This window comes from Taudactylus pleione, unplaced genomic scaffold, assembly GCF_031769625.1.
Source record: "Taudactylus pleione unplaced genomic scaffold, aTauple2 ptg000066l, whole genome shotgun sequence".
In the NCBI taxonomy this organism is placed as follows: domain Eukaryota; kingdom Metazoa; phylum Chordata; class Amphibia; order Anura; family Myobatrachidae; genus Taudactylus; species Taudactylus pleione.
The window spans coordinates 192,783-220,732 of NW_028284468.1; the positions used below are offsets into that span (position 1 = coordinate 192,783).

The 27,950-nt window shown below is 45.3% G+C and overlaps 2 protein-coding genes across 4 annotated transcripts in view; one reads left to right on the forward strand and one right to left on the reverse strand.

Annotated features, from left to right (window-relative positions):
* The window catches only part of LOC148534360 (claudin-15-like), a 137,782-nt gene extending 123,184 nt beyond the window's left edge, over window positions 1-14,598 (forward strand). For 2 of the 3 annotated variants that reach the window (XM_088466798.1, XM_088466799.1), the window contains exons 3-6: window positions 2,139-2,220; window positions 4,603-4,713; window positions 5,542-5,547; window positions 14,499-14,598. In XM_088466798.1, the coding sequence (XP_088322924.1) occupies window positions 2,139-2,220; window positions 4,603-4,713; window positions 5,542-5,547; window positions 14,499-14,598 (299 nt within the window). The remainder of the gene's footprint in view (window positions 1-2,138; window positions 2,221-4,602; window positions 4,714-5,541; window positions 5,548-14,498) is intronic. The other variant, XM_088466800.1, reaches the window with a different exon arrangement.
* Window positions 14,599-16,522: 1,924 nt separating this feature from the next.
* DUSP28 (dual specificity phosphatase 28) lies at window positions 16,523-27,394 on the reverse strand. The gene is made up of 2 exons (XM_088466802.1): window positions 27,050-27,394; window positions 16,523-16,615 (listed from the first exon to the last, which is right to left on the reverse strand). The coding sequence occupies exons 1-2, from the start codon at window positions 27,392-27,394 to the stop codon at window positions 16,523-16,525; spliced, it is 438 nt and encodes a 145-aa protein (XP_088322928.1).
* Between the last annotated feature and the right edge of the window lie 556 nt (window positions 27,395-27,950).

Here is a 27,950-nt window from a genome sequence, read left to right on the forward strand (position 1 = left end):
GTTCCGCCGTCTGAGCAGCCAATTAGTAAGTTATACACGCTTTGCAATATGCCGCTTGATATGTCTGGTCTGACATCACAACTGGACGGGCATTTAAATTTGCCTGCCAAGTCATGTCGTATCTGTGGTCCCAGGGCCTGTGCTACCATTAGACAGCTTTAGGCGGTTGCCTAAGGGCACCAGCCACTGGAGGGCACCACTGACACCATAAAATAAATAAATAAAGGCGGTCTCTTTCAGTCCTGGCCAGGACTACTGATCACCAAGGCTGACGCAGGAACTCCCCAGCCCCCAGCACTGTATTCTCACTTGTAAGAGCAGTAAAGTCAGCAGCAGTGGTGATGGCCCCTTCCCTCTCCTCCAGTCATCTCCTTTCCTCCAGGTGTCAGCTTGTCACTGTGTGTGTGTGTGTGTGTGTGTGTGTGTGTGTGTGTGTGTGTGTGTGTGTGTGTGTGTGTGTGTGGCGGGGGGGTGTCAGTGGGTAATGACATAATGGGGGCACAGATGTGTGGTATAAATATTTATTGGGGCACGGATGTGTGGCATAATATATTGGGGACACAGCTGTATGGCATATAAGGGATTTGGGGTATTGTGTGGCATATGTATTGTGGGCACAATTGTGTGGCATATTAGGTATTGTGGCACAACTGCATGGCATATTATTTATTGGGGGCACAAATGGGATACAGCTGTGTAGCATATAATGAATTTGTGGCACAGATGTCTGGCATATTATGAATTGGGGCAGTGTTATGAGGCACAGTATGATTTTGGGGATCTGCTGTGTGGCATATTAGTTGGGACATTTCCATATAGTATATTATGAAAATGGGACACTGCTGTTTGGCATATTATAAATTGGGATCTCTAATGTGTGGCATATTATGAATTAGAGGGAGCAGGCGCGGTGGGTGAAATGTTGCCTAGGGCACCCAGGAGCCTTGCACTGGTCCTTGGCGGTCCCTACTCTGATATATTGGCATCGGCTGTGCTGCAGGGCCAACCTGATATGTCTGTGAACGACGTTGTTCACAGACATACCAGGAGTACATACCAGCCGATGCACTGGAAATACAGCGTTCGTTGATCGAACAATCGATATATTGACAGTGTGTACCTAGCATAACAGAAACATTCCCCATTACATACAGTAACGCTCCAGGCGGCACTGCTGCATAGATTCTGGCTACAGTGTGGCATTCTAGGCACCCTGCTAGCCAGATGAGGTTAGCAGAAAAAAGCTCAGAGGGCCAGACCAAATTATTCCAAGGGCCTTATATGGCCCCCCGCGCAGGAGGTTCCCCATCCCTGTACTAGATTAGTAACAGCAATGCATTGTAGCATATGTATAATGTTCAATACAAGTGCATAGTCTGGAACCTGATACCTAGAGGAGTAGGTGGGCCCTCAGGCAGTGCGGGCCACCGGTGGTTTCCCCGGTACTGCTGTGGGCCAGTCCGACCCTGATCCATACTTGCCAACTCTCCCTCATTGTCAGGGAGACTCCCTGAAATAACAGTAATCTCCCTGTCTCCCTGAAGAGTCTGCCAATCTCCCTGATTACACCTTACCCCCATTATGTAACTGTAATATTTAAAAAAAAAAAAAATTCAAATGGGATCATTAGTATAATTTCCCTGCATTGGGTATAAGGTACAATGATCCCTATGGCTACATGCATTTTCTGAAATGTAGTAATGTGTTTTCTAGAACAAGTAGATCTTACTAACTGCTTTGGGGCTCTCTTACATTTGGATGTAAGTCAGTATTATGACGCTCCTTTCAGATGTAACAGTACACGCCCACTTTACTGCCGCGCTCATAGGTGTTCCTTTCACAATCTCCCTGAAAGGCTTTTTCAAAAGTAGGCAAGTCTGCCCTGATCCCATTTGTAATTTACAGTAGGGAGTAAATCTTAATGTAGAATATGGAAATTAGAATTCCTAGGTGACTTGGTGCAAATTATCATGTACATATAAGTTACAATAGGAAATACAGCTGAATATAGATATTAGAATTTTTAGGTGAGTTGGAGCATATTATCATGTATATATAATTTACAGTAGGAAGTACAAAAAGCCACATTCTGACAATCTGTAATCCAAAATTCTAACATTCTGATTTTATACATCCAGGAATCTCCTGCTTAGTGCCAGTATCCTGGTATGCAGCCACAATCACTCAACAGTTTTTTGACCCACTCTACGGTGGAATAAAGTAAGTTGTTTTTGTTTTTTTTGTTTTAAAATGTTTTCATTTATTTTTAGTTTTATTGGGTTTATGCAACAAGGGTTAACATAATTTAGAATTACCTAAGCAAATGTAAGAAAAAAATATATTAAATTATATTTAGAAAATTTATATCCACAGGTTGATTGTTTTTACAGTGTATCTTTACAATGCTATTTTTTAACAGATACTCCCAGCTATTTTATAACAGATACACATGATGCAGGGCCTGATAGAGATTTGGGAACAGAGTAATACCTTTTTCACACAGCCTAGGTACCAGGGTTTTTGCCAGTGCACGCATACCATCCGGGTGTAGACTGAGGGCCTGATTCAGAGCCGGACGCTATTTGCGGACGGTCGTTCCAAAAAAGGGGCCGGCTATTTAAATTGAGCGCTCGTTCATTGCGGTTTGTTGACGCCTCTATGTCTGAGCGAGCGTCCGAAAAATGCGCTCGCTATTTTGTGAAGACGCCCCTTTGCCGTTCGCATCACACGTCATCTCCGGTATTTATTTGATTAATCGGGTACATCGAAAGGCATCTGAACTGCTCGCAGTGCTTGTGGTAGGTTTATCCTACCGCTATCACTGCGAGCAGTTCAGGCTAAAAGACAACCAAGTGACGTGGTCGATGATGCTCCTTTACTAATTATGCACTCCCATTAAACGCCCTTTTTACCGTTAGGCACGCCTGCGTTCGGATCTCCACTCCCCCGTTTTCAAGCACCTTCCCCTGTTACCACCCACAAACGGTACATTCTGTCAATCAAATTAGCAGCCCTCTCGCTATTTTGCGAGCGCATGATTTCCGACCGCAATGACTGATTTGCGCATGCGCTTTACGACCCATACGCATGCGCAGTTGTGCGAACAAGCGGCTCTGAATCAGGCCCTATGTGTGAATGGGGCTGTCCCGGGTCAGAGTCTCGGGTCCGTGACCGGTAGCAGGATAATTCCTGGGTCCGACACGTCGCCTGTAGTATGAATGACATAACCCGGGTCTCAATGACCCAGGACATGCCTAAAAGGCTCTGATTGGTCGGCTCAGAGGAGCTTGGATATGACATCATCTCCAAGCATCCATTGGCTTGCAAAAGACCATGGTCACTGGAGGACCCGGGTCCGGTGTGAAGGGTGACGACCCATGAATAACATGGGTCATCACCAGTGGCGGCTCCAGATGTGGGGCTGCAGCCCAGTCCTAAATTCAAATAGGGAAGCCACCCCAACTACCAGTGAGTCCCGACCAATAATGTTTGGCAGCGTTTGGAAGGGCAGTTGGTGTGGCTCCGCTATATGAATTTTGGACTGTGCTGCAGCCCCACCTCTGGAGCCGCCATTGGTCGTAACCCATGTTTGAATGGGGGTAAGTACAGAAAACCCTGGCTTCAACCCAAGCACCGTTTCCCTGGTCCGAGCAGGGTTATAGCTGTTTATGCGTGAAATGAGTTTAAGAAAGAGCAAATAACTGTGCATCTTGGTAAAACCAGGCTGCCCTGCAGATGCGGGCAGATGTAAAATGTGTAGAGACATTTAAATTTGGGGGGGGGGGTGTCCAAACTCACATCTAAATTGCAGTGTAAAAGTAAAGCTGTCCAGCATTTGTGGGCTACATGCAACAGAAGCCAGTCTTTATCCAGCAATGCTACATGGTTTGTCCAGGTTGATAGTCCCTTGCTCTATTTGACTAATGATCAACTCAAGTATATAATAACACTAATACCACAGAAAGGGTTTCTAATACAAGTAATACGGATAAATCAATAAATATATTCAGAGATTAAGTAAGATCCAGTTTTACGTTCACTTTTTCTGACTTATCTTATATTTTTATTTCCTTTTGTTTTTGCTTATTTCTCTGATCTCATGCTCATTTTTTAAATCACTATTAAAAGTAAAATTTTAGCTTGTCATTTATTGTATGTTTACCACATACAGGACAACAGTTTATTTTTTTTCTTTTTGTGTTCCTAGGATATATATTGTTGTCAGTAGTAGCACCCTCATCTCCATACAATACACAATAATAACCAACATTGGATAATGTTATTATTATTATCTCTATTGAGGTTTTACTAGAATTAATAAGTATCACTTCCTGAATAATCTTTTTTACTAGTGCAGTAAATGTCTTTCTATCTGTATAGTATATGATCTATTCCAGTAGATAAGTATTTTTTTAATTATGGAACCAGAGCCATGTGTCAGTGAAGCACAGCATGTACCTGGATTAGTGTCATTAGGACACTTATATATAAAAGTAATGGTGTGTAATGTACAAGTGTTTTTATATAAGACAAAGTTTGCCTTTGCCCCAGTGTCACATAGCTACCTGCAGTGTTACCTTAATATCATATTCTGTGTCTCAGGTATGAGCTTGGCTCTGCGCTATATATTGGATGGGCTGCATCTTTACTGGACATACTTGGGGGCTCTTTTCTGTGTTGTTCATTCAAGAAAAAGAAAACAGCTAAAAAAGGGTATGTATATTTTATTATTACATATGCATATAAAACATCTATATATGAGCGTGTGTATATTATGCATAGGCTTATATATAATGGGTGCAGGGTGTGCGGTGCACACAGGCCCCTGGGGCCTCACACCATGCCCCCAGATTATACATACATTGTGTCCTTCTCCGTGACACCATCTTCCCAGTGATCTTCGTGAAGATGGCGCTGCATAGTGAATGCAATGACTCTGGCTCTCTTGTGCCCATGCTCCATCTTCCTGAATATCTCTGGACAATGGTGCCATGGAGAAGCAGGTAACCACTTGCACGGCACAAGGTCAGATGCAGCTATGCAAGGCTTGGGGAGCTGCACACGGGCTCCCTCGGGTGTTAATACAGTCCTGGTATTAGGCGATTTTGGCCCCAGAGCAGGTATATAGATCTTGAATTTGACAATTCTATTGGTGACAGCCCTCACTAAAGGTGATAAGGTGTCGTATCATCACCTAAGCAGACGTTGCTTATAGTATATATTTATATATTAGCAATGATTTTTCCGGTCTTAGTTGGTTTTGAAAACTCTGCAGTCAGCTGTCAGTGTGACATATCTGACAGGTGTAGCTGAACTGTCTACGTCTCTTGTCCGACCAGCTAGTGCATACAGGGGATGTAGTTAGCAGGCCGGCGGACAGGATGCCGCCGGTTCTAAATCCTGACGGTGCAAGCCCGACACAGGACTTAAGATAGGCGTTTCAATAATTACGCCTATCTTAATCCCACCGTCGGAATCTTGACAGACGCCGACCCAAACAAGGTAAGCCGGGGTGTCTTGGCTGTTAGCCACGGGGGGGAGGGGGAGGTGTTAGGTTTAGGCAGCATAGCGGGGTAAGGGTTAGATTTTTTTGGGGGGGAGGTTAGGGTTAGGCACCCCTAAGGGGGGGGTTAGGCACTAGGGGGGGAGACTTAGATTTAGGCTCTAACGGGGAGGTTTAGGGTGCGGGGTGGGAAGGGTTGGGGGTTAGGCTACAAGAAGGAAGGATTAGGGGGAGAAGGGGGGTTGGTTAGTATACTTACTGGATCCATGTCGGGATACCAACCATCAGGATGCCGCTGTGGGTATTTTGACAGGAGGCATCCCGCATGCCTGTATTACATACCCATTCCCAAACAGTACATACCTTCATACATTCCCTGCAATCTCTTCATCGCTCCCATTTGTGCCGGAAACTAAACAATTATTATTATTATCTTTTATATTTATATGGTGCAACAAACGGGCCCGCAGCACCTTACATAGTACAATGACGCAATAATAAATAAAACGAAACCTTCGGAAATATATTGTTCCATATGTTGAACAGTAAACTGTGCTGTATAACCATTATATAAATGTAAGAACAGCAGTACCGCTATTTGGAATGACTTGCGCTACAGTAGAACTTTATTGGCCAAATGTAATAGGGTGTCAGTTTTGGTAAATTGCGAGTTTTGTGCTAAATTTTTCACAACTCTCCAATGTAATAGGGTGTCTGTTTTAGACTCGCAAAAATAGATAACCAAAAGTCCCCAAATAATAAACCTGCTTCAGGCTAGCGAGTATATCCTGAGCACAGTGGCAAACGCAGGAATTTGAAAGCGGGGTTTCCAAATATGAAAAAAATAAAAAATAAATCTAGCCACAATTAATAAATAATAAATAATAATAATAATAATCTATCTCCAAAAAGCAAACGGCACTAGGACACTGGTGTAAAGAACAATAGCTTGTCGTCAGGACATACAAACTGTTGATCTTTTTACAATAAAATCTATTGTTCTTTACACCAGTGTCTTAGTGCCGTTTGTTTTTTGGGGGTGTATGATATTGGATTCTGGCACAGGATCAAGTTGTCACAGTGTTATTCAGAGTGCCAGCAGAACTGTGGAGATAGATATATATATATATATATATATATATATGTATATATACATACACACACAGTATATATATATATATATATATATTTATATTTATTTGGATGATGGACAGTCAGTTCGGCATCTCACACACAATGACACAGACACCCACACCCACATACTAACCTAGACAGACACACACACACACACACACACACACATTAACCTAGACAGACACACACACACAACCTAGACAGAGACACACACACACACACTAACCTAGACAGAGACACACACACACACTAACCTAGACAGACACACACACACTAACCTAGACAGACACACACACACACTAACATAGACAGACACACACACACACTAACCTAGACAGACACACACACCAACACAGACACACATACATACATACACACACCTCTTTCACAAATAACCATAAGCACAGGCAAAGAAATACAGCGTCAGTTAATAAAGAACACCCCCACTGGCAAAACGCCCCCCCCCTCCCGGGCGCGCGGGCAGTAACCCCCCCGCCGGCGGACCCCCCACAAAACTTCACCTGGGCTCCAGGTCCAGGAGAAAGCGCCGGGAATTAAGTCACCCGGCGGCAGCACCCAAGCTTGGCCTCTTGCAGTCAATGCCCCATCCTTCCTAGGAGGAGCTGCGCGCTTCCGCAGCAGCTCCCCCTACAGTCAGCCAGCCCAGTTCCAGCCACAGCCAGTATAAGAGAACTCCGGCAGCTCCTTTTAATAGAAATAAATAAAGTGTTGTTTAGCTGCACGGCGATGGAGCGGCGGCCAGGGGGGGTTTCTAGGTACTCAGAAACCACCCCTGCGTGCGCGTATGGAGCAGGTCATATTAACACAGAAAAATGCTCATATCCATGAGATACGTGCATGTTTCTGTGTGTACTTATGTAAAAGGTTTTAAATTCTAAAAAAAATTACGTGCACCCCCTCCCCAAAAGCATAACCAGCCCCGGGCATTATAAAGTCTGTCCTGGTTCTAAAAATACAGGGGCCAAAAAGCGTAGGGGGCCCCTGTATATTAAGAACCAGCACAGGGCTTTGTTGAGCTGGTTCTGGAAAATCAGGGGACAAAATGAGTAGGGGTCCTCTGAATATTCCAAAACCAGCACTGAACTCTTTCTAGCGGGGGATAATGCCACAGCCAGGGAAAACCTTTCAACGGTATCCCTGGCCGAAGCATTACCTCTGACCGATAGTCAGCCCAATAAAGGGGTCCCCCTCTCCAGGGCACCCCAGGCCTAGGCTATCCCCGGCATCCTAGGGCGGTGGGTGCCGGTTTGATATTGTTAGTGTTTTGTGTAAATTAAAGGGTTAAATATTGTCTTTAGTTGTAGAACCACACGTACCAGCAAGCCTCCCCCGCATGCTGGTATTTGGAGATCCACAAATACCAGCATGCGGGACATTACGGGTCCGCTGGCACTTGTAGTTCCACAACTAAAGAAATACGTAAAAAAACAAACAGACACCGTGATAGTAAAATTTTAATAAAACATACCTTCACACTCACACATACTCACCTAGTATCCAGAGTAATCCATAGGGGTACCTGAAATAAAAAACCATACTCCCCTCTCCTATGCGTAGTTCACGTCCGCTTCGTTCCCTGTAGGCATCCAAAGGGTTAAAAAAAAAATGAATAAAGCCATAGCAAGTCGGACTGAGCAAAGGTATGTGTGTGTACACATACCTTTGCTCCGCGTAAATGACCGGGGCACACTTGTGCCCCGTCATTGAAGGGGCCGCCAGCCAATCAGTGGGCATCTCCGTCGGAGCAGCTCACTGATTGGCTGAATGCGGTCAGCCTGTGTTCCCCATAGACTTCAATGGTGAGAATTCACCATTGAAGTCTATGCTGGGTACCCCTAAATTGTAACCACAAGGTTAATTGAGTTTAATTTATTTATTATTTATTTATTAACAGTTTCTTATATAGCGCAGCAAATTCCGTTGCGCTTTACAATTTGAATCAAGATTAACATTATACTGGGTTGTAAAAGACATACATACATGACATACATTCGGGTAAGATGGCTCTGCTCGCAAGCTTACAATCTATAGAAGTTTAATCTTGTGGTTACATCATTGATACAATGTTGCGACATTGTATCAATGATGTAACCACAAGATTAAACTCAATTAACCTTGTGGTTACGATTTAGCGGTACCCAGCATAGACTTCAATGGTGCCCCCTACGCATTTTGGCCCCTGTATTTTTAGAACCAGGACAGGCTTTATAATGCATTAAAAGGTGTCAGTTTACTCGCCTAAAGTCGCAAATGCAGTAGCCTCGAGCTGAAAAGTGCGAGTCACAGCACAAGCTCGCACCTTTAAAAAATGCGAGAAGGTGCGAGTTTGTACTGTTACTAAAACTGACACCCTATTACATTTGGCCCTATATCTCTATACATTTTAGTTAATTATTTTCATCACAAGGTATATTCAGAGCGTAGTAGATAGTAGTAGTATTATAACAGCAATTTCCTTGCTTACTTCAGCACATTTCATCCTGCTATTCCCAGCCAGCACATTCTAATATTGTAGAACTGGTGTCAGTGTATATTACACATTTATCACCTTCATGTAAGTGGCTTCCAGCAATGTCTTTGACACTTTTAATATGTTTCGTGCTTGGCTCCACTTTAATCAGTATTTCACATATCCTTTAAATACCAGCCTGGCTGGATGTGTATATAAAATAGCAGAGGTCAGATTAAATTATTATTCTGCCAGTGTGGGTGATGCTTAGATCTAGTGGCACTTTATCCTCCCCGGCTATCTGAATGAGTGATCTGACACAAGTGGGCAGGACATCTTTCCAGTAACACATGAGACATGTCAGGCAAGTTCTAAAGGTGATTCCGTTTTATGGCCAAAGGAATCTCAAGAACAAAGAGCAGAGCAGGGCAATGAGGTAGAAGTGGGCGGCAAAAGTGTACAGACATTACAGAGGCAGGTGTATGCAGAATATTGTGTACAGGGTATATCATTGTTTGTGATGTCATGCACATTTTACGTTTGCATGTTTTAGCAGTGTATTTTCTCTGTCATCCACTCTGGGGGACACTGCTCACCATGGAATGAGGAATCAGTGAGGAATTGGCACATAAAACTGTACTTGTTTGTAGCTAAGCCATTCCCTCTACATCCCATAAGTACCACCGCCTGGAGCTAACAGGACTTCAGTTTACTCTATGTGACCTGTGGAAGTAGGCAGCCGCAGCATTATCGTTTGCTGCTAGAGCAGCTTCTGTGAGTTATTATTGTTATAGTGAGAAAGGCTGCCTATTGCTATACTAAGTTCTTCACAAGGGAATTGTTTGAGGGGGGCCAGTTAGAGTTTGTTGCATTCAGGAAAGTGGGTACACCGGCTCCCAGGTTCTCTGGGAACCCGGCAGGAGGCATCCTGGGTTCCTATTGTTTTGGTGAACCAGGGACCACTGGGTATATGCGGCTGGCAACTGCCCACTGCAAAGCCTGGGACCTGATGCCACAATATACAGTAGAGCTCTGTCCGTTTCACTGTGATTCAGAAGGGGCATATAGTGATCAGCCCCCCTGCGCCTGCTGGCAGTTTACATAATAGTTGGAACCGGAGGGGAGGACAGTGGGGGATGTTATACTGTGTATGACACCCACTGTCTAGGTCAGTCCCTGTAGTTCGCTCTTGTAGGACGAGAATCCTGGGGATAGGATGGCCATGGACTCCTTATATTTAAGGTGGAATGATAATTTTAATATATCGGTGGATCGTTTTGTGTGCTTACTTTTTAAGGAACTTAAATATTTTTTTAATCTTCTCTTCTCAGCCCCTGAGTTATTAAATCTATTTCTGTGCGTTTCCTGATCGGTTTTTCGATAACTGATAACAAATGGAAATATCAATTTATTTATTTTTTTAAATGTCCTACTTTTTTTCAGAGAGTAATTTATTACTAAGGGTGCAGAAATAACGCTGCTGCTGTTATTACTTCTACTCCTATTGCTGCTGCTGACTGCTGTGGGGACCTGGCTACATCAGCTATTGTAGTGTTCTTCTATTTATGCTGAGCACCGCGTACCAGGATGTAGTCGGCATCCCGGCGTGTGGGATGCCGACGGTCTAAATATCGGCGCCAAAATCCTGACAGGTCGGGATCCCGGCACCAGTACCCCGACCTTCGACATCCCGAAGGTAACTATCGGGGTGTTAGGAGGAGGGTAGCGTTAGATAGCTGGGTTAGGGATAGGCACTACGGAGAGGGTTAGGGTTAGGCACCGAAGAGGGAGGGTTAGATTTAGGGTGTGGGAAGGGGGATGTTAGTTTTAGGCACTAAGGGGGATAGGTTAGGTTTAGGCACCGGGGAGGGGGTGTTAGGGTTAAGGTAGGGGAAAGAAGGCCTTTCTTTTGGGTGAGAGCATATAAGCCACGCAGTCTGTGGTTTTGGGCCACCAGGGCATATTCTGGTGGTTCCTCTGGAGGTCACCAAGGGGGTAAGCAATCAGAGCTTGGTAGAGGACCTAACTCTGAATGGGGAAGCAGCCAGCATGATGGAGTCCATCCCCATCAGCAATTGTCTGTGATCGGGGCCTGTCTGCTCAATTTCTGGGAACCAGTGGCTGACGGCTTCCACAATCTGGTGGGTAGGAGGTATTGTAGAAAGAGGCTATATTTTAGATCTCACAGAACCTCCTCCCAGTTGTTTCTTTGCAACTTCCCTTCCAAAAGAAAGGCTCCAGCATCTGGCTGGGGGCCATTCAAAAGGTACTGCAGTCAGAGCAAAAGGAACAATGGGGCCTGGGCTTTTATTGAAATATTTTCCTGGTACAGAAGACTGATCTATGTTTTCAGCCTATTCTGAACATAAAGTTTCTGAAACAATTAATACGAGTACCAACATTCCACATGGAGTCTATTTGGTCCGTGATTGCGGCAACAGAGAGAGAGAGACGAATTTCTGGCATCTATAGACTTCAAAGACCCTTACTTGTATGTTTTAATATGGGAAGGATATCACAGATTTCTCTGGTTTGCAGTTGCTGAAAACTATTTCCAGTTCAGAGCACTGCCTTTTGATTTGGCCATGGCTTTACAAATCTTTACAAAGAGCATGGTAGTGAATGGCGGTCCTTCTGTGGTCAAAAGGGGTGACGGCCATTCCTTACCTGCATGATCTGCTGATCAAGATGAAGTCCACTTCACTTCTTCAAGCCCATCTTCTTTTGGCAATACAGAATAACATACAATGACAATATAATTAATGGATAATCAATTATCCCAAGTCTCATCTTCTTCCTTCTCAGCATCTCGTGTTCTTGGACCTTCTGTTAGGCACCAGATCATTCTGAGTCTTCCTGCTGGAAGACAAGATCTTGGGCATAGACAGACAGTGAAAACATGGACAATAGTTACCATGGACGACAGTCTCTCCACATGTGGAGCAGTGACTTTAGGTCTTTTGCAGGACCGTAACTAGAGTGGTGCGACCTGTGCCATGGCACAAGGCACCCCCGGGCAGGGGGCGCTGTTTGGGCCTGTCAATTCTCCTGTTTATTATCATTCTGACTTGTAGCTTCCTCTTCTTTTATCCCCAGCACCTCTTGGACTCCTCTATCTGTTCCCCGGCCTTTCCCCATGAGGCCATGGCTCTGTTTCAGGTGCACTATCTTATGTCTCTATTTCAAAAACTGGGGGGGGGTCGGGGGGCTGCCAATGCTCTCTCTGGCACAGGGCATCAAAAGTCTAGTTACAGCTCTGATCTTTTGCTTCAGGGCCTGTGGTCCAGACCTGAGGAGAATTTTCCCATAAACATCCTCAAGCTTTGCTTGCAGCTCCAAACTCTCTTCAGGGCAGACCTCTGCAAATTCAGTCAGACAATGCCATGATCGTAGCCTATGTAAACCACCAGGGGGGTACCTGCAGTGCATTAGCAATGATGGAGATGGTGCGGATTTTTCATTGGACAGAGAGGTTTGTTCCAGCAATATTGGCAGTTTTCATCCCATGTGTAGAAAACTGGGCAGCTGATTACAGATATAGCCACGCTCATCGCTCGCATCGCAGCATAGATGGCGCGACTAGTGTGCCCGCGTCTATGAACTTCAATGGGGAGAACGCCGGCCACGTTTAGTCGCGGCCCGGCGAATGATGCGCTATGCCGCGATGCGTGTGCCCATGCGCACACATCGCAGCAACGATGTGTGCAGCTACATCTGTGCCTCAGCAGACATGCAGTTCATACAGGGGAGTGGTCTCTGTGTATACCGAGGTGTTCTCCCAGTTAATACAACTCTGTGGGCTGCAAGAAGTGGACTGTTGGACTCTCATCTCAGTCATAAAGTGCAGCAGGCTGTTCTGGTGGACGCCTTACAACACCTTGGCAATTCCAGCAGAGAAGTCTGTCATCATCTTGGTGGTTTGGTCCCTATTTTGCCACTCCATTTATAAAAAAAAATAAGCTAATGCGCATGCTAAAGCGCACATGTGCAGCGATTACAATGCGATTACGTTTGTACAGAGGGACCACTCGCAAAGTGAGTGACAGATAGTCAGTGTTTGGGGGTGGTAAAGGGGGTGTGGTTAGGCAAACACGTGCATGTCTGTCCATTTAAACACCGTTTCATGGGCGTGCATACATTAGCTATTGTGATCTCCCTCGCAGCATGAGAGCTCTCTGCGTGTCAGGAGAGCCGTAGTGATTGTGGCAGGTTAGACTTGACTTACGAGCTGCATGGCTGCCCAATCTGCTTCTAGGTTACCGATGTTTACGCTGTTGTATGTTATCGGGCGGATATGAGAAGGCAGCAGTGGGCCTCCCTATGCTCGGGTAAGCTTTGGAAACATTAGCATATTATCGCACATGCATTCCGCGAAGTACATCTCTGAATCAGGTCCTGGGTCTTAAATGGAATTCTGCATTGTCTAATGGATGATACTGTTCTGGTTCTCTGGCCAAGCGAAACAACACATTATTTATTTTATTTTTGTTATAAATAGCATAAGATATGCTAATGAATGAGGCAGAAAGATATCACCCGATGTGAAAAGGATACAAGCCATTACTTTGACTGTCCTATTAGCAATGCATACCTGTGCACACAAAACAACACAACTTGATGTAGTGGAAATAAATACTCCCAAATCTCCTACTCATAACTAATATCTTAAAAACTGAGGCTCCAATGAACAGTAAATTAGAAAAAAAAACACTAACATTGTTGTTAATTAACGGGGTGGCAGAAAGTGATAGTAAGCAGATCATTCATATTATGATTTGCAGATCTGGGCTTTGCTAATGCCTGTGTTTGAGTGAAGAGTGTTACGGATACATCGTCAGTTAGTGTGGGTGGTAGACACACATGTCTAACAGAAAATGAGTTGTTCTGTGAGTAATTTTCCAGTAGGCACGAGGCACGTGCCTAGGGGCGCCACTTGCTGGGGAGGCGACACTTGGGCACTTGTTTTATACTGTCAGTACAAAATTTACCAGGAACTAGAGCAATTTGTACTGTACTGTACCGTACGCCATTTTCAGTGGAGTATAGACGGGTAGGACGTGCTCAGACTGCTCCTGTAAAGCTGTCCTACTTAGTAAATAAGTATACATAATTAAAAATAAAATTCAATGTCATAGCTCATGGCTTGTTATATTATTATATGATATTAAATTGCCAATTGTAAAATGAGGGCTTCCAACTAAACAATAAAATTGGGGTTTGGGTGGCCATTACTATTGTGCCTAGGAGCGCCCTGACCCCCTAAATCCTCCTCTGGGGTTATTGCATTGCTTGAGACACATCGATAATCTATGGAGAGTTTATATTTAAATACTGTGTCATTGAGTACAGAGAGCTACAGTATATAACTGCCCCATGTTTTCTTTATTTCAGAGCCTACAAATACAACTACCCAACTCCTGACAGCGAGTTCACCCAGTTCAAAGAGAAGAAAGAAAGTACTTCCGCCTCAGCTTCCAGAGCCTATGTTTAACTCTGATTTGCCTGCAAAACCCCACATTTTATAATTTTATACCTTTTAACATGTGGATATACTTGTTGTATTGTTATGTTGGAAATGAGAATCTGTCCTATATATAGAGGACAGAAATACGACATAAGGCCGTATTCAAAGCGAAAAGTTGCCATGTCATGTGTGCGTGCCCGCTTTTCACCCAATTCAATTCCAAACCACGTGAAAACGGAAAGTGGCGAATGTGGAACAGGCGGAAAGTACTGTCAGAAGTGGGGAAGTCAGTCTCTACGCCAAAAAAAGATGCATTAACATAGGTAACCAATGTACATGTGTACTACTAATAGCACTAATAAAAGTGTTTGGGGTACTTAAGTAGCTTAAATAGCTTCTTATTAGTGTCTATGTAAAAGTGCTACAGAATGGCATAATGCAGTATTTTTTGGAGAAAATAAATAGTCCAGTCATATTTGGGGTACTTGAAAATGGGTGCTAGCATATTTAAAGGTTTCTAAAGTGAACTTTAAAAAAAATTTCAAAAACGCACCTGCTACATGCACCTACAATCCCAAAAACACCTGACCCATCCTTGCAGACCCCCAAGAAGTCTATTTCACTAGTTTTTATGCTTGTCCCCCACGTTTTACTTTTTCGCCCCAAAAATTAAAGTACTTTTTCGGGGTGTTCCTAGGTTTTGTTTTTTTTTTGCTAGCTTTGTCCTTTGGGGGAGTGTGCCAAGGGTTCTGGGTCGTTTCCCCACGTTTGCACCCTAGAATAAAGATTTTGCACTTCTTTTCCCCTGCTATTCATAGGCAAATCTTTTTCGCCTATTACATTGCATTGAGTTTCCGCGTACTCGAAAACCGTCTGGAATTGAATTTGGAGATAAGTTCCGAACAGGCAATAGGCAAAACTTTTTCGCTGATTATGGTTTTTCGCCTCTAATTGAATACGGCCCTTAATGTCCAAGAACAGCTCAGAATATGTTAGAATTGAGTTTTGTACTTGTCTGTGTATGTAAAACAATGTACCATATTGGGAACCAGTAAAAACATTGCAAATGATGTTGGTTTAATGATATATGCTCCAGATCGTTTCCATTCAGAATTTACATTTTATTGGCTGAGAAACTGGAATCTTTGGCAGAGACCATAATCATCATGACCTGTATCTGAGGATATGACCAGCATGGGTTTTATGCTAAAACGATTTTTATGACCTTCGCTCCACAACATTCCTCTCATGCTATGTGTGCTATAGAAATATTATTTAGTGTAGCAGAGCATCAGTTATCCCACATTTAACACAGGGCCTGATTCAGCAAGGAACACATGCTAGCAGACGAACGCACCAGTCCGCTGCGAGAATATGCTAATCAATGCATACGCACGGAGACCGCAGCACAAGATGCCCAGCCCTATACTAAGCCGCCCATCTCCCTTTACTCACAGCCTGATCAGTACACAAGATAGTGTAAACATCGGTAACATTGAGAACCATCGAACATATTTGCATAATTGTGGTTGACCAGACCTCGCGCAGGATCTTGCCAACTCCCTGAGTGCACGGAGTCTCATCACTGTGTCCGTCGCCGCACTGGCTTAATTATGCATGCCCCACCCATCACCACCCAAAAACGTCACTTCCTGTCAGTCAATATCAGAATGGGTCTGCGTGCACGCAGGGTATAGTCTGTGTACACTTACCCGATCGCACTGACTATTTTGCGTACGTGCAGTGCAATGCATACGCATGCACAGTACAAAAACATTGACCAAGTGCGTGCGTCCTCTCCTTTGCGTTCCTTGCTGAATCAGGCCCACAGTCTCTGAACCATTCATTTCATCACATGATGTTGTCCTCGCCCTCTCCCCAGTGTTCAAGGTTCTGCTAGTTGTCTGGTGGCTCCAATGCAGACATGGTAGTCACAAAAAAACCTCCGGAGTCACTGGCTTCTTTGAAAGGATTTTTCATACAATTCAAGCTGGGACCAGAATCCCGAATTGGGCTCTATTGACGGTCTTACTGCCTTTACCATCTGCAACAGAAAATATATATTTATGCAGAATACAGTAGGTGAATGACTATTTCCTGCTTTGAGATTACTACATATAACCCAATGATACATTCATTATACATTCTACAGAATTAAAGCCATCATGTACTGCTAAGTTTAGCTGCAAAATCCTTGCATTGGTGCTAGCAGAAATTGCAACTGACAAAAACATTGCGCTGCAAGAGGTGCCAAAACATGCAGGGCCAGTGGCAAACGCAGGATTTCTAGAGGGGGGTTTCCAAAAGCTTGATTATAGAGTGAGTGTAGCCAGTCTATGAAGAGGGCAGAATTAGTAATTAACCAGCTTTAATATGCGTCATACAAAGTGTATTGTGTGTCATAATTGCACCATATACAGGACCAGTGATCACAGTAAGCCATTAGATGCGGCAGTAGGGCCACCCTGTCTGAGATCAATGTTTTTGATGTGGGCACAATTCTGGAGCATGAGAGCAAGTTTGGGAGCCTGGATGAGCAGCAGAAGCACCTAGCACTGCCCCGGACATATATGTACATATTGGGTTCTATAGCAGTGCATCCCTAACAGTGCATGTTTTCCAGATCTCCTAGTTGGTGCACAGGTTATTTATTACTGGCTGATACATGTTAAAAAGATCCACAGGTGGTACTAATTATTTCATTTGTGATATTGAGAATAAAATGCAACACTAGTAAATTCTATTATATTACTATCTCTATTGTCATGGTATGGGCTGGGGAAGGGGATTTCCAGGCAGCCATAAACCCCCCCCTGCGTTTGCCTATGACGGCACACACTGGCCAGCTGTATTGTTACTCAGATTGGGCCTAGGCAGTGACCCCCCCCCCATAAATCAGTGTGTGCATATTACATTTGCTTCTCAGCAGTGCACAATGGGTTTTCCTGGTACAGATTTAGCACCTAGTAGCTGCATTTGCTTTTGTCTCTAAATCAGCCCCATTATTTCCAGAGACCCATGTACTGTACATGGAAAGTCCTGTTTGTCAAGCCTCATTAAACATCACAATAGATTGAAATTAATACTTATTGTATAGGTAGCTGTTTTATTATGTTATTTGCTACAGTATGATGGAAAGGGCTTTTTGGGACCCCTATTATAATGTGGCCCCTACAGCCCAGTGCGGTCGAATGAGCCCCAGTTTATTTTTTCTCACCTTGGGGCTGGTAGTCTATGGTGGGGAGTACCAAAGTGTATTTTTCTTCCTAAAGATCAACCATCATTGCGCTAGCCAGATTGGGCTGCTTTACACTATGACAGGGCCTATTTGATGGGCACTCTGTCCGACACTTTTCTAACACCACGCGGCACACAGCACCTCCCACTGATCCACGGTCTCATTCTGTAAGCACTTTATAGAGACCTTTAAGTGACACTTTAGTTGTCTCTGGTCCATGCTCCCAACCCCCGAACCACACTCCCCCCCAGGTACCACATAATTTATGGGGAGAACACTAAAGTGGGAATAGGACCAGCATGTCCAAGGAGAGAATGTTTACACTAGCAAGGGGATCCCATACTTGTAGGTCTCCCTGTCTTTGTGTAATCCAACCAAGGCCCATATTCAAGTAGAGGCAAAAATTTTTTGCCTATTGCCGCTTTTCGCCTGGTCAGAACTTATCTCCAAATTCAATTCCAGTCAGAATTCGCCTAAGCGGAAACTCAATGCAATGTAATAGGCAAAAAAGTTTCTCCAAAGAATAGCAGGTGAAAAGAAGTGCAAAATCTTTATTTTGGAGTGCAAACGTGGGGAAATGACCCAGAACCCTTGGCACAGGTCCCCCAAAGAACAAATCTGGCAATAAAAAAAAAAAGAACCTAAGAGCACCCCACAAAGGTACTTTAATTTTTGGAGCAAAAAAGTAAAAGCTTTTATGCTTGTCCCCCCACTTTTTACGTTTTTGTGAAGAGATAGACTTCTTGGGGGTCTGCAAGGATGGGTCAGGTGTTTTTGGGATTATAGGTGCATGTAGCAGGTGCGTTTTTGACATTTATCAAAAGTTAACTTTAGAATCCTTTAATTATGCTAGCACCCATTTTCAAGTGCCACAAATTTGACTGGACTACTTATTTTCACCAAAAAATACTGCTTCATGCCATTCTTCACCACTTTTGCAAAGACGCTAATGAGAAGCAATTTAAACTACTTAAGTACCCCAAACACTTTTATTATGGCTCTTGGTACACATCTACATTCATTCATGTAAGTGCATCTTTTTTGGGGGGTACAGACTGATTTCCCCACTTCTGACAGTACTTTCCGCCTATTCTGCATTCGCCGCTTTCCGTTTTCGCGTATTTAGGAATTTAATAGGGCGAAAAGTGGGGACATGTCCGAAAATTGTTCACCTCTGAAACAGGCGAAGGAGGAGGAAAGTCGGACAGGTGAAACCTTTCTGACTTTTCCCCTCTAATTGAATACGGGCCCAAGGCTGTAAAGACTGGCTATGGGGGGAGTTGACGGAGACGTGGGTACTAGACAGACTATATAAATATTGTCTTGCCAAGAAGCTGTGGAGATACATCTCCATTCTCTAATGTACCATGCGGAAATTTCAGCATTTTATGTAAAAAATTGTTGTTGTTTTTTTTAAAGTGACCCTAAAAGAGCTATCGCATCTGGGCGAAGGACAGTACCTTCCATTGCACATAACTCACATTGCCCATGTCCAATAGCCCTGCCGTAGTACTATCCCCCACCAGAAGCTGCAGCCAAAATAGGAGCACTTAGAAAAGTGGCACAAGCCCTCTTCAAACTAAACTTTTCAATATATACATTGTTTCCCAACATTATTTTCCCTTTGCTGGTTACAGTATTTGTGGTTTCTAGATGTATCAGAGCCAGCCAAGCAGGGGAGTAACAATAAAGCACCCAATGTCCCCAATGTCCCAGTCCCCCAAATTATATGGACAACCAATACCTGCCATAGCTCCCCCTCTACTCAGATTCCATGGGGTAAATTTACTAAGATGGGACTTCTATTTAAGAAGTGATGTTGCCTATAGCAACCAATCAGATTCTACTTCTCATTTATCTAGCACCTTCTAGAAGATAATACCTGGAATCTGATTGGTTACTTCTTAATAGAACTCCCACCTTAGTAAATTTACCCCCATGTGTGCTCCTCTCCATGGCAAGGTAAGCATCTGAAAATGCACTTTCTCCACTCCCTTCTTTCATTATTGTCAAATTTAAGGGATCTATTTATCAAACAGCCATGAAAAATTTTATATTTTGTTGCCGCTCGCCTCATTGGTAGAAAATATTTTGTAATCAAGAATAAAATGCTTTATTAAAAAATAACATCTGCTGTCGCCGTCGTGACCTAGCACTGGATAACTCCCAAGGTACAGATGCTGTCCTCCTTATATACAATAACAAGCTTCACCATGAGGAAGCGATCTTATGAGGACCTATGCGATATCTCCCACCGGCAATGGCCATCACTTCTTACAGTGCTTGAAAACTAGGGAGAATCCCTAAATCCATCTAAAATGGCTGCTTTCTCAGGGATTAAGGATATTTTCCCCTATATCTTAGTTCTTCTATGCAGTGTCCTGTGTAAATGTCTGCACCCTCACAATTGCAAACATTTTGCTTTACAAACCTACACTTTCCAGGGACAATGTAGATGCATTCATGCAAACTGAGAGGCGCAGTGGTGGAGCCGCCATTTGCTTCTTTGGAATTGAGTAGCATCTTAGGGCCTGATTCACTACAGAACTCTATTGCGATCGCAGCTGTGATTACACACGTAGGTCTGCTGCGAAAATATGCTAATGACTGCAATCGCAAAGCTATTATAGAGACGCCCAAAGCCAGCATGGAGACGCCCACAACCTCTTCCGCACATCCGTAATGTCTTGCAATCCTGCGTATACATCGGTAGCACAATTACAACAGCAGTACTGACCTTGCTAACCTCGTCGCACGCAGTGAGTACACAAGCTGTGTATGCCGTCGCAGTGGGTAATTTATGCACGCCCAGATAACGGCGTTCAAACGGACTGGCACACCTGTGTTTCTCCGACCACTCCCATCACCTTCCCCAAACGCTGACCTGATTTCACTCACTCTGCGATGGCTGCGTATCGCAATGCTAACTCACGCATGCGCACTGCGGTGCAGTACGTACCATCGACCGATCTGCATAGGCGGTTGCAATTGCAATCAATGATGAATCGGGCCTCTAGTACAATACCTCAGTTCACAAGTCTGGAGGTGAGGTATGTCTGGAAAAAAACGTTTATATCAGGGAGATAATATAAAATGCCTTGCAGAAGTATTCAGACCCCTCACCAATGCTATAATTTTAAATTTTAACAACTCTGACGCCAGGGTAGACACTAGATGATGTGTGTACCCGGCCAATGCACGATGCGATGAACGATGCGGTCGTTTGACACTGCACGATATGTCGTTCACCAGCCGCCTCCACAAGCATTGGGTTGTTCACTAAATCGACAGATTGAGCAGCATGTAGGCTCGATTTGTCGATGCAATGAATAACCCCGCGGGAGTGTGCATGGTTGCTCATTGGGCATACACACTTGCCGACATGGACTATATGTCGACCGGATAGGGTGACAGATCGCCTAGTGTGTTTCCCTAGCTGTACACTGAAGGGTATATATTAAGGTGCGTACACACGGTACGATATCTATGAATGATAACGATATATCATTAATAACGTTCATTTTTATGCAGTGAACGACAAATGATGCGCGTTCCCGCTAGGGGTGAGCGGGTTCGGTTTTACTCGGTTTTACTCGGTTCTTATCGCCACTTTACCGCAATTTCGGCTCGATTTCATTCGCTATCCAAAACACGTGTTCGGCGATAGCCAATAAAAAGATCCGAGTAAAACCGAACCCGCTCACCCCTAGTTCCCACATGAACGATAATCATATCTATGATCGTCCGTACATGCAGGCCAACTTGTACGATATTGTCAACTTTGCCTGTTTAAAAATGTGGCAGGATGACTTTACTGAAAGATATCTTTCACGTCGTTGATGGTACAGATCGACCCGTGTGTATGCACCTTAATAGTCTGCAAGTTGGTAACAATTTTTTAAAAGGCAAAATCAATATGTTGTAGCCTTTTTTAAAATTGCAACTTGAAATGTAGCGGCTAAATCGCCAGGATTCATGTTTGCCTGCAAGTTGCAGCTATTACATACTGTATAACCCTGGAAAGTTCAAAACACTGATATGTATTTGTAAGCCTTTTTTCCCTGTAACATGTTTTATGTTACAAGAAAAAACTCAGGAAAAATAAATAAAAATCCACACAAACACACTCTCTGCATAGGTACAGAATGAAATGGAAGCTACAGAGATAGTAAAGCCAGGGCCCATATTTACCCGACAGTCAGAATGGCCGACAACCGTATAGCATATGCACATTTCTCACATCAGTGCATATTAAGTCCTCACAATGGGACTGATGCAGAGTTGGATGGAAATCAAATGTACATAACTGATACGAGAAAATTGCACAAAAAGATAGCGCAATTCGCCCACATGCAGAACTGGATCTCAAGATACATCCACTTCTGCATCAGATATACACGAGCCTGGCAGGGCCGGCAACAGAAATCTCAGGGCCCGGTACACTGATGTCTCTCGGGGCCCACTCTGACCTTCTTACCACCACCCCCGATCCCGCACATCCCTCCCCTGCATGTGTGATATGTGAAGCATGATAATGTTAACTGAAAGATATACCAGCCTTTAAATAAAGTAAAAATACACTATGACTTACCACACTGTCTCTCTGTCACTAACGATGTGGGCTGGAGTTCTTGTGTGACTTCTCTTGCAAGGTCTCCTTGATGACAGTGCTGTGGATGCCTCAGGGATAGGAGGGATGGTGTCTGCAGCCAGCCATCCTCAGTCCCTCATCACCTTCCTCAAATTCAGCCTTTCATGACCATCTTCAGCCCAGAAGCCCCATCACCTTCCTCTGCCCCCACCCCCATCACCTTCCTCTGCCCCCAGCCCCATCACCTTCCTCTACCCCTTCATCTTCTTCTGTCCCGAGCCCCCATCACCTTCTTCTGTCCCCAGCCCCCATCACCTTCATTTGTCTCCATCACCTTCCTCTGCCCCCAGCCCATGTCACCTTCCTCTGCCCCCATTACCTTCCTCTGTCAGCTTCTGCCCCCAGCCCCATCACCTTCCTCTACCCCTTCATCTTCTTCTGTCCCGAGCCCCCATCACCTTCTTCTGTCCCCAGCCCCCATCACCTTCATCTGTCTCCATCACCTTCCTCTGCCCCCATTACCTTCCTCTGTCAGCTTCTGCTCCCAGCCCCTATCACCTTCCTAGGCCCCTTCATCTTCCTCTATCCCCAGCTCCCATAACCTTCCGCTGCCCCCAGCTCCTATCAGCTTCCTATGGCCCCATCACCAGCCTGACTTACGAGCGGCATCGTGACCTATGATGTCACGCTGCCTTGTTGCTCACCTAAATGTCAGGCCCGGCCCGTGCTGCAGCTGAGCCACCCGGAAAAGCCCAGCACTGCCCGGGCCAGGCTGCAGGGGACTCAGAGCAGGGGCTGGGCAGCCGCTATGTGCCTCAGTGGCCGCAGCCCACTGGCCAGTGGCGTAACTAGGGCAGGGCGAGCGGGGTGCGTGCCCTGGGCGCCGTGGGACCGGCGGCGTGGGGGGGCGCAGCCGACCACGGTCCGGCCCGCCCTAGTTAGCCACCAGTGTAGCGCCAACCGCAGTGAGTGCGGTCAGCGCTACACATTTACACAGGACCGGCGCTAGGCTTCCAGCAGCGGTCCTGTGCTGCACACCTGAGCCTGTTCCCTCCCCCTGAGCGCTTGCCCAATAGCGCTAGGAGGCGGGCTCAGGCTGTGCATAACACACGTATCGCCGCCAGCGCTGGCGGCGATGCGTGTGTTAAACAGCAGCCAATGAGAGTCAGATAGACTCTCATTGACTGCTGCAGCACCCACTGCAAGAGCCGGGCTTCCGTCCGGCTCCTGCAGTGGGTAATGGGACAGACGTCATGACATCATGACGTCTGTCCCATAATGCTGAGCACGCCAGCCCGGGAGGACTGGCGGGCGGCGGTGGGAGCGGTGTCGCAGACCGGAGCAGCAGCGTGGATTCAGGTAAGTATATTTGTATATATATATATATATATATATATTTTTTTTTTTTAAACCTGCCTGCACTACTGGGGGCACAACGGGGGTGGCTACTACTGGGGGGACCTCTACTGGGGGTGGGGGCACAACGGGGGGGTGGCTACTACTGGGGGCACCATTATTGGGAGGACCTCTTCTGGGGGGGGCTATTACTGGGGGCACTTAATCGGGAGGGGGAACCTCAACTGGGGACCACTATTTGGGGGGGGGACTACTACTGGGGGCATTATAAACGGGGCCTACTACTAGGGGCACTGCACTGGGGGGACCACAACTGGGGGCAATAATAGGAAGGACCACTACAGGGGGCACTGGATAGGGGGGATCACTACTGAGGGCCTGCATCAGGGGGACCACTACTGGGGGCACTGCATGGGAGGGGGTGGAACTACTACTGGGGGCATTATAAAAGGGGCCTACTACTAGGAGCACTGCACTGGGGGGACCACTACTGGGGGCAATAACAGGAAGGACCACTACAGGGACCACTGGATAGGGGGGATCACTACTGGGGGCCTGCATCAGGGGGACCACTACTGGGGGCACTGCATGGGAGGGGGGGTACTACTGCTGGGGGAACTATATAAGGGGCTTACTGCTAGGGGCACTGCACTGGGGGGACCACTACAGGGGGCACTAGATGGGGGGGATCACTACTGAGTGCCTGCATAAGGGGGACCACTACTGGGAAAACTGCATGGGGGGGACTACTGCAGGGAGCACTATATAAGGGGCACTGCATAGGGGGGGACTACTACTGGGGGCACTATATAAAGGGCACTGCATGGGGGGACTACTACTGGGGGCACTATATAAAGGGCACTGCATAAGGGGATACCACTACTGGGCGCACTGCATTGTGGGGACTGCTACTGGGGGCACTGCATAAGAGGGAACACTACATAGGGCACTGCATTTGGGGGGGCACTACTGGGGGTATTCAGTAAGGGGAACTAATTGGGTGCTGTATAAGGGGGACCACTACTGGGGATACTGTATAAGAGGCACTATTATGGGCCTGCATAAGAGAGACCACAACTGCATACTGGGGGTACTGTATAAGGGGTACTACTGGGGTTAAGGTGTATATGGATAGGAATGTTCAGTGTGAAAATAAAGGGGTGTGTCATGTTGACATGACCCATTTTTAAGTGACCACGCCCATTTTTTTCTGTGCGCGCACATATTGGGGTGATGAGGGGGGGGCTCCCTTTTCAAATATGCCCTGGGCTCCAAATACCCTAGTTACGCCGTTGCCGCTGGCTGAAACAAAACCGACATGCGCAGCCCATTTTGTGCCTGTCCCGTCCTTGGGGCCCCTTTGGACCTCAGGGCCCGGTATGGGTATCCCCTTAGTCACCCCTGTCGCCGGGCCTGGTACCTGGTTAACTACTAGTCATCATCATGGGATGTAGTTAATATACTGACGGCCGGGAAGCCGTCTGTCTAAATCCCGGCGTCTAAGTCCCGACACTCGACTAAAGACAGGAGTCTAAATACCGATGCCCATCTAGATCCCGACGCCAAAATCTCAATAGATGGCTTCCCGAACGTAGGTAAGCTGGGCTGTCTTAGCCATGGTGGGGGAGGGTTAGGTTTAGGCACCACGGGGGGGACATAAGGTTAGGCACCCCCCCGAGAGGGTTAAGATTAAGGTGCAGGGAGGGGTGGTTAGGGTTAGGCACCACTAAGGGAGGATTAGGGGGGGGAGAAGGGTAGGGTTAGTGTACTTACCTGCCCCTGTCGGGATTTCTTAGCATCGGGATTCTGGTGCCGGTATTTCACTCGGCAGCTACTCAGCCGTCGGGATATCATACCCAACCCATCATCATCAGCATGTGCTTGCACTATCCTATGTTACAGGGGTTCCCAAACTGTTTTGAATCATGGCGCCCTAGAGTATCAGCATTTTTTTTATCATGGCACCCTTAGGTCAAACAGATCTTATTAAGGAAATCAGAAAAAAATATTAGATTAAGTAAATTGTTATTATATGCCATCCTAAAGGGGCATACACACTAGACGATGTGCTGAAAGATATTGGTGAAAGACATTGGGTGTACACACTGAACGATATTGTTCAGAGACGTCATCCTTCCACATCCCTGAACAGGCACTTCCTGACAATATCGTCAGATGGCCTGTATGTTTGCACGACAGCAAACATCGTTAATGACCCACGGGAGAGCGCATCGTTGGTCGTTTGGTGCATACACACTGGATGATATATCATTGAACGATATCGTTATCGTTCACTTTTATCATCTAATGTGTATGCCCTATGGGTCAGTTATGTGGTGGTGGTGGGTAAGGGTTCACTTCCGTTTGTCCACAAATGTATGATTGGCAGCCAGGAGCTCTGGTTTTGCCTATCACATGGACCATAAATAATTTGATTTGGTACTGGTCCACCTACCTGTGGAACTACTGAAAGTGCCCCAGGGCCATGACACCCAGTTTGGGAAACACTGCAATACTAGATTCAAATGATACAAAACCCCAAACATACATATATTCGCTTACACGCCGGTCTACATGGGCCGCATTTGTGTTAAAGCGACCTCACTGAACTGTGCTTACATGAGAATGCCTCTTCCACTACAGTTCTGTCTCTTTGGTTGTAAATGTCAATACGCCCAAATCGCATACGACTCTACGTAGCCGCATTTGCCTGCGCTTGTTTTAAGCATGTTTACATAATTCATGCCCAATAAGACTATTAAGATTACACTTGTAGTGAGATACAATGAAATTCAAAAGACATAGGGGGAGATGTGTCAAGCCTTCTAGAGTGGAGAAGCTGCCCATAGCAACCAATCAACGACTTTTTAGAATGCTTGAAACATGTCGCCCATACCCACTTACTAATGGTGGGTACACACAGTACAATAAAAATGCACGATATGAACGATAACGATATCGTTCATATCGTTATCGTTCAAATCGTTAATTTTTAGGTGCTTCCCAACCCTCAAACGACCAGCGATGCGCGGGCACATATGGCAGATAACGATATCGTCCACTGACCGTGCATGCAGGCCGACCTGATCGATATCGACCAGGTTACATAAGGACCAATGATTGTTGGGTCGCTGGCCCGTTGTTGGTGGTTTGTTGGTGTGCTGGATGAATGATAACGATCATCCAGCACACCGGGAAGGTGCAGGACGAACAGTCAGCAATAACGTTATCGCTGACTGATGGTACCGTGTATACGCGCCTTAACAAAGACAATTACTTTGCGATTGTGATACCTGAAAGGCTTCATTAAGCGACATGGTTTTGTATTTGATCAGATATGCGATACAGATTGTGGCAGAACGACTGCGTCCATGCTTGCAGTACACCAGGCACTTCCCCCCACTTTTAATTGTTCGCTCTATCAGGTCCACACACTGGTCAAAATAATCAGACAGGTTCTGCAGCGGATGATCAAAGACAGGGATCCGTAGGGTTTGGAGATCAAAGTCTGGGAACGGTTGCCTCCTAGAAATGTTGATACAACAAGTCACTCCCTCCGCTATGAGAAGATTCTTCTTGCAGGCAGCTCTAGCATTGCTGATCATTAAGGAATCTGTCACTTTGAACAATTCTGACATGTCCAAAGGCTTTGCAGGTGCCTCTCACATGTAGCAGACAGGTGCTGGATGCCGTGGTACAAGAAATCATGTAGATAGAGCCTACAGTACAGTCCTGAAATCTACTATTCAGCTTCTCAATTCTGTAAACACATCAGTGACACAGGCTGTCTCCTGTCCAAATCTTTTGCAGTTATTTTAAGATCTTGAACTCTGACAAACACAGGCTGCTGTAGAGAAGAAGCCTCTTGCTTGTTATTAAAACAGATTGTAGTCATACATTTGGCACTATACACAAATCATATGCAACAATAATTATCAATATCATAATTGTAGTGAACAGGGAATGATGAGTATAACAATATGCATTCTGTACAATGCATTGCTTTGCAGTGACCTTCAATATGCAAGCACTAAAGTACTTATAATTCTATTTATCATGTATTTATTGCCAGCCAGCAGACGGATGCAATAGCTCATTGCCTTATACATAAGATTACATCAGACCTGATGTAAAGGGAAAATAAAGTGTTCAATTATTGCTGAAGGGATTGGTATGTTTTGTTGACATTCATCA

Coding starts and splice junctions, on each gene's coding strand:
- DUSP28 (XM_088466802.1), bottom strand. CDS start 27,394: ATGTCAGAATTGTTCAAAGTGACAGATTCCTTAATGATCAGCAATGCT. Junction 16,616..27,049: donor CGCTTAATGAAGCCTTTCAG/GTATCACAATCG, acceptor TTTCTGTTGCAG/ATGGTAAAGGCAGTAAGACC.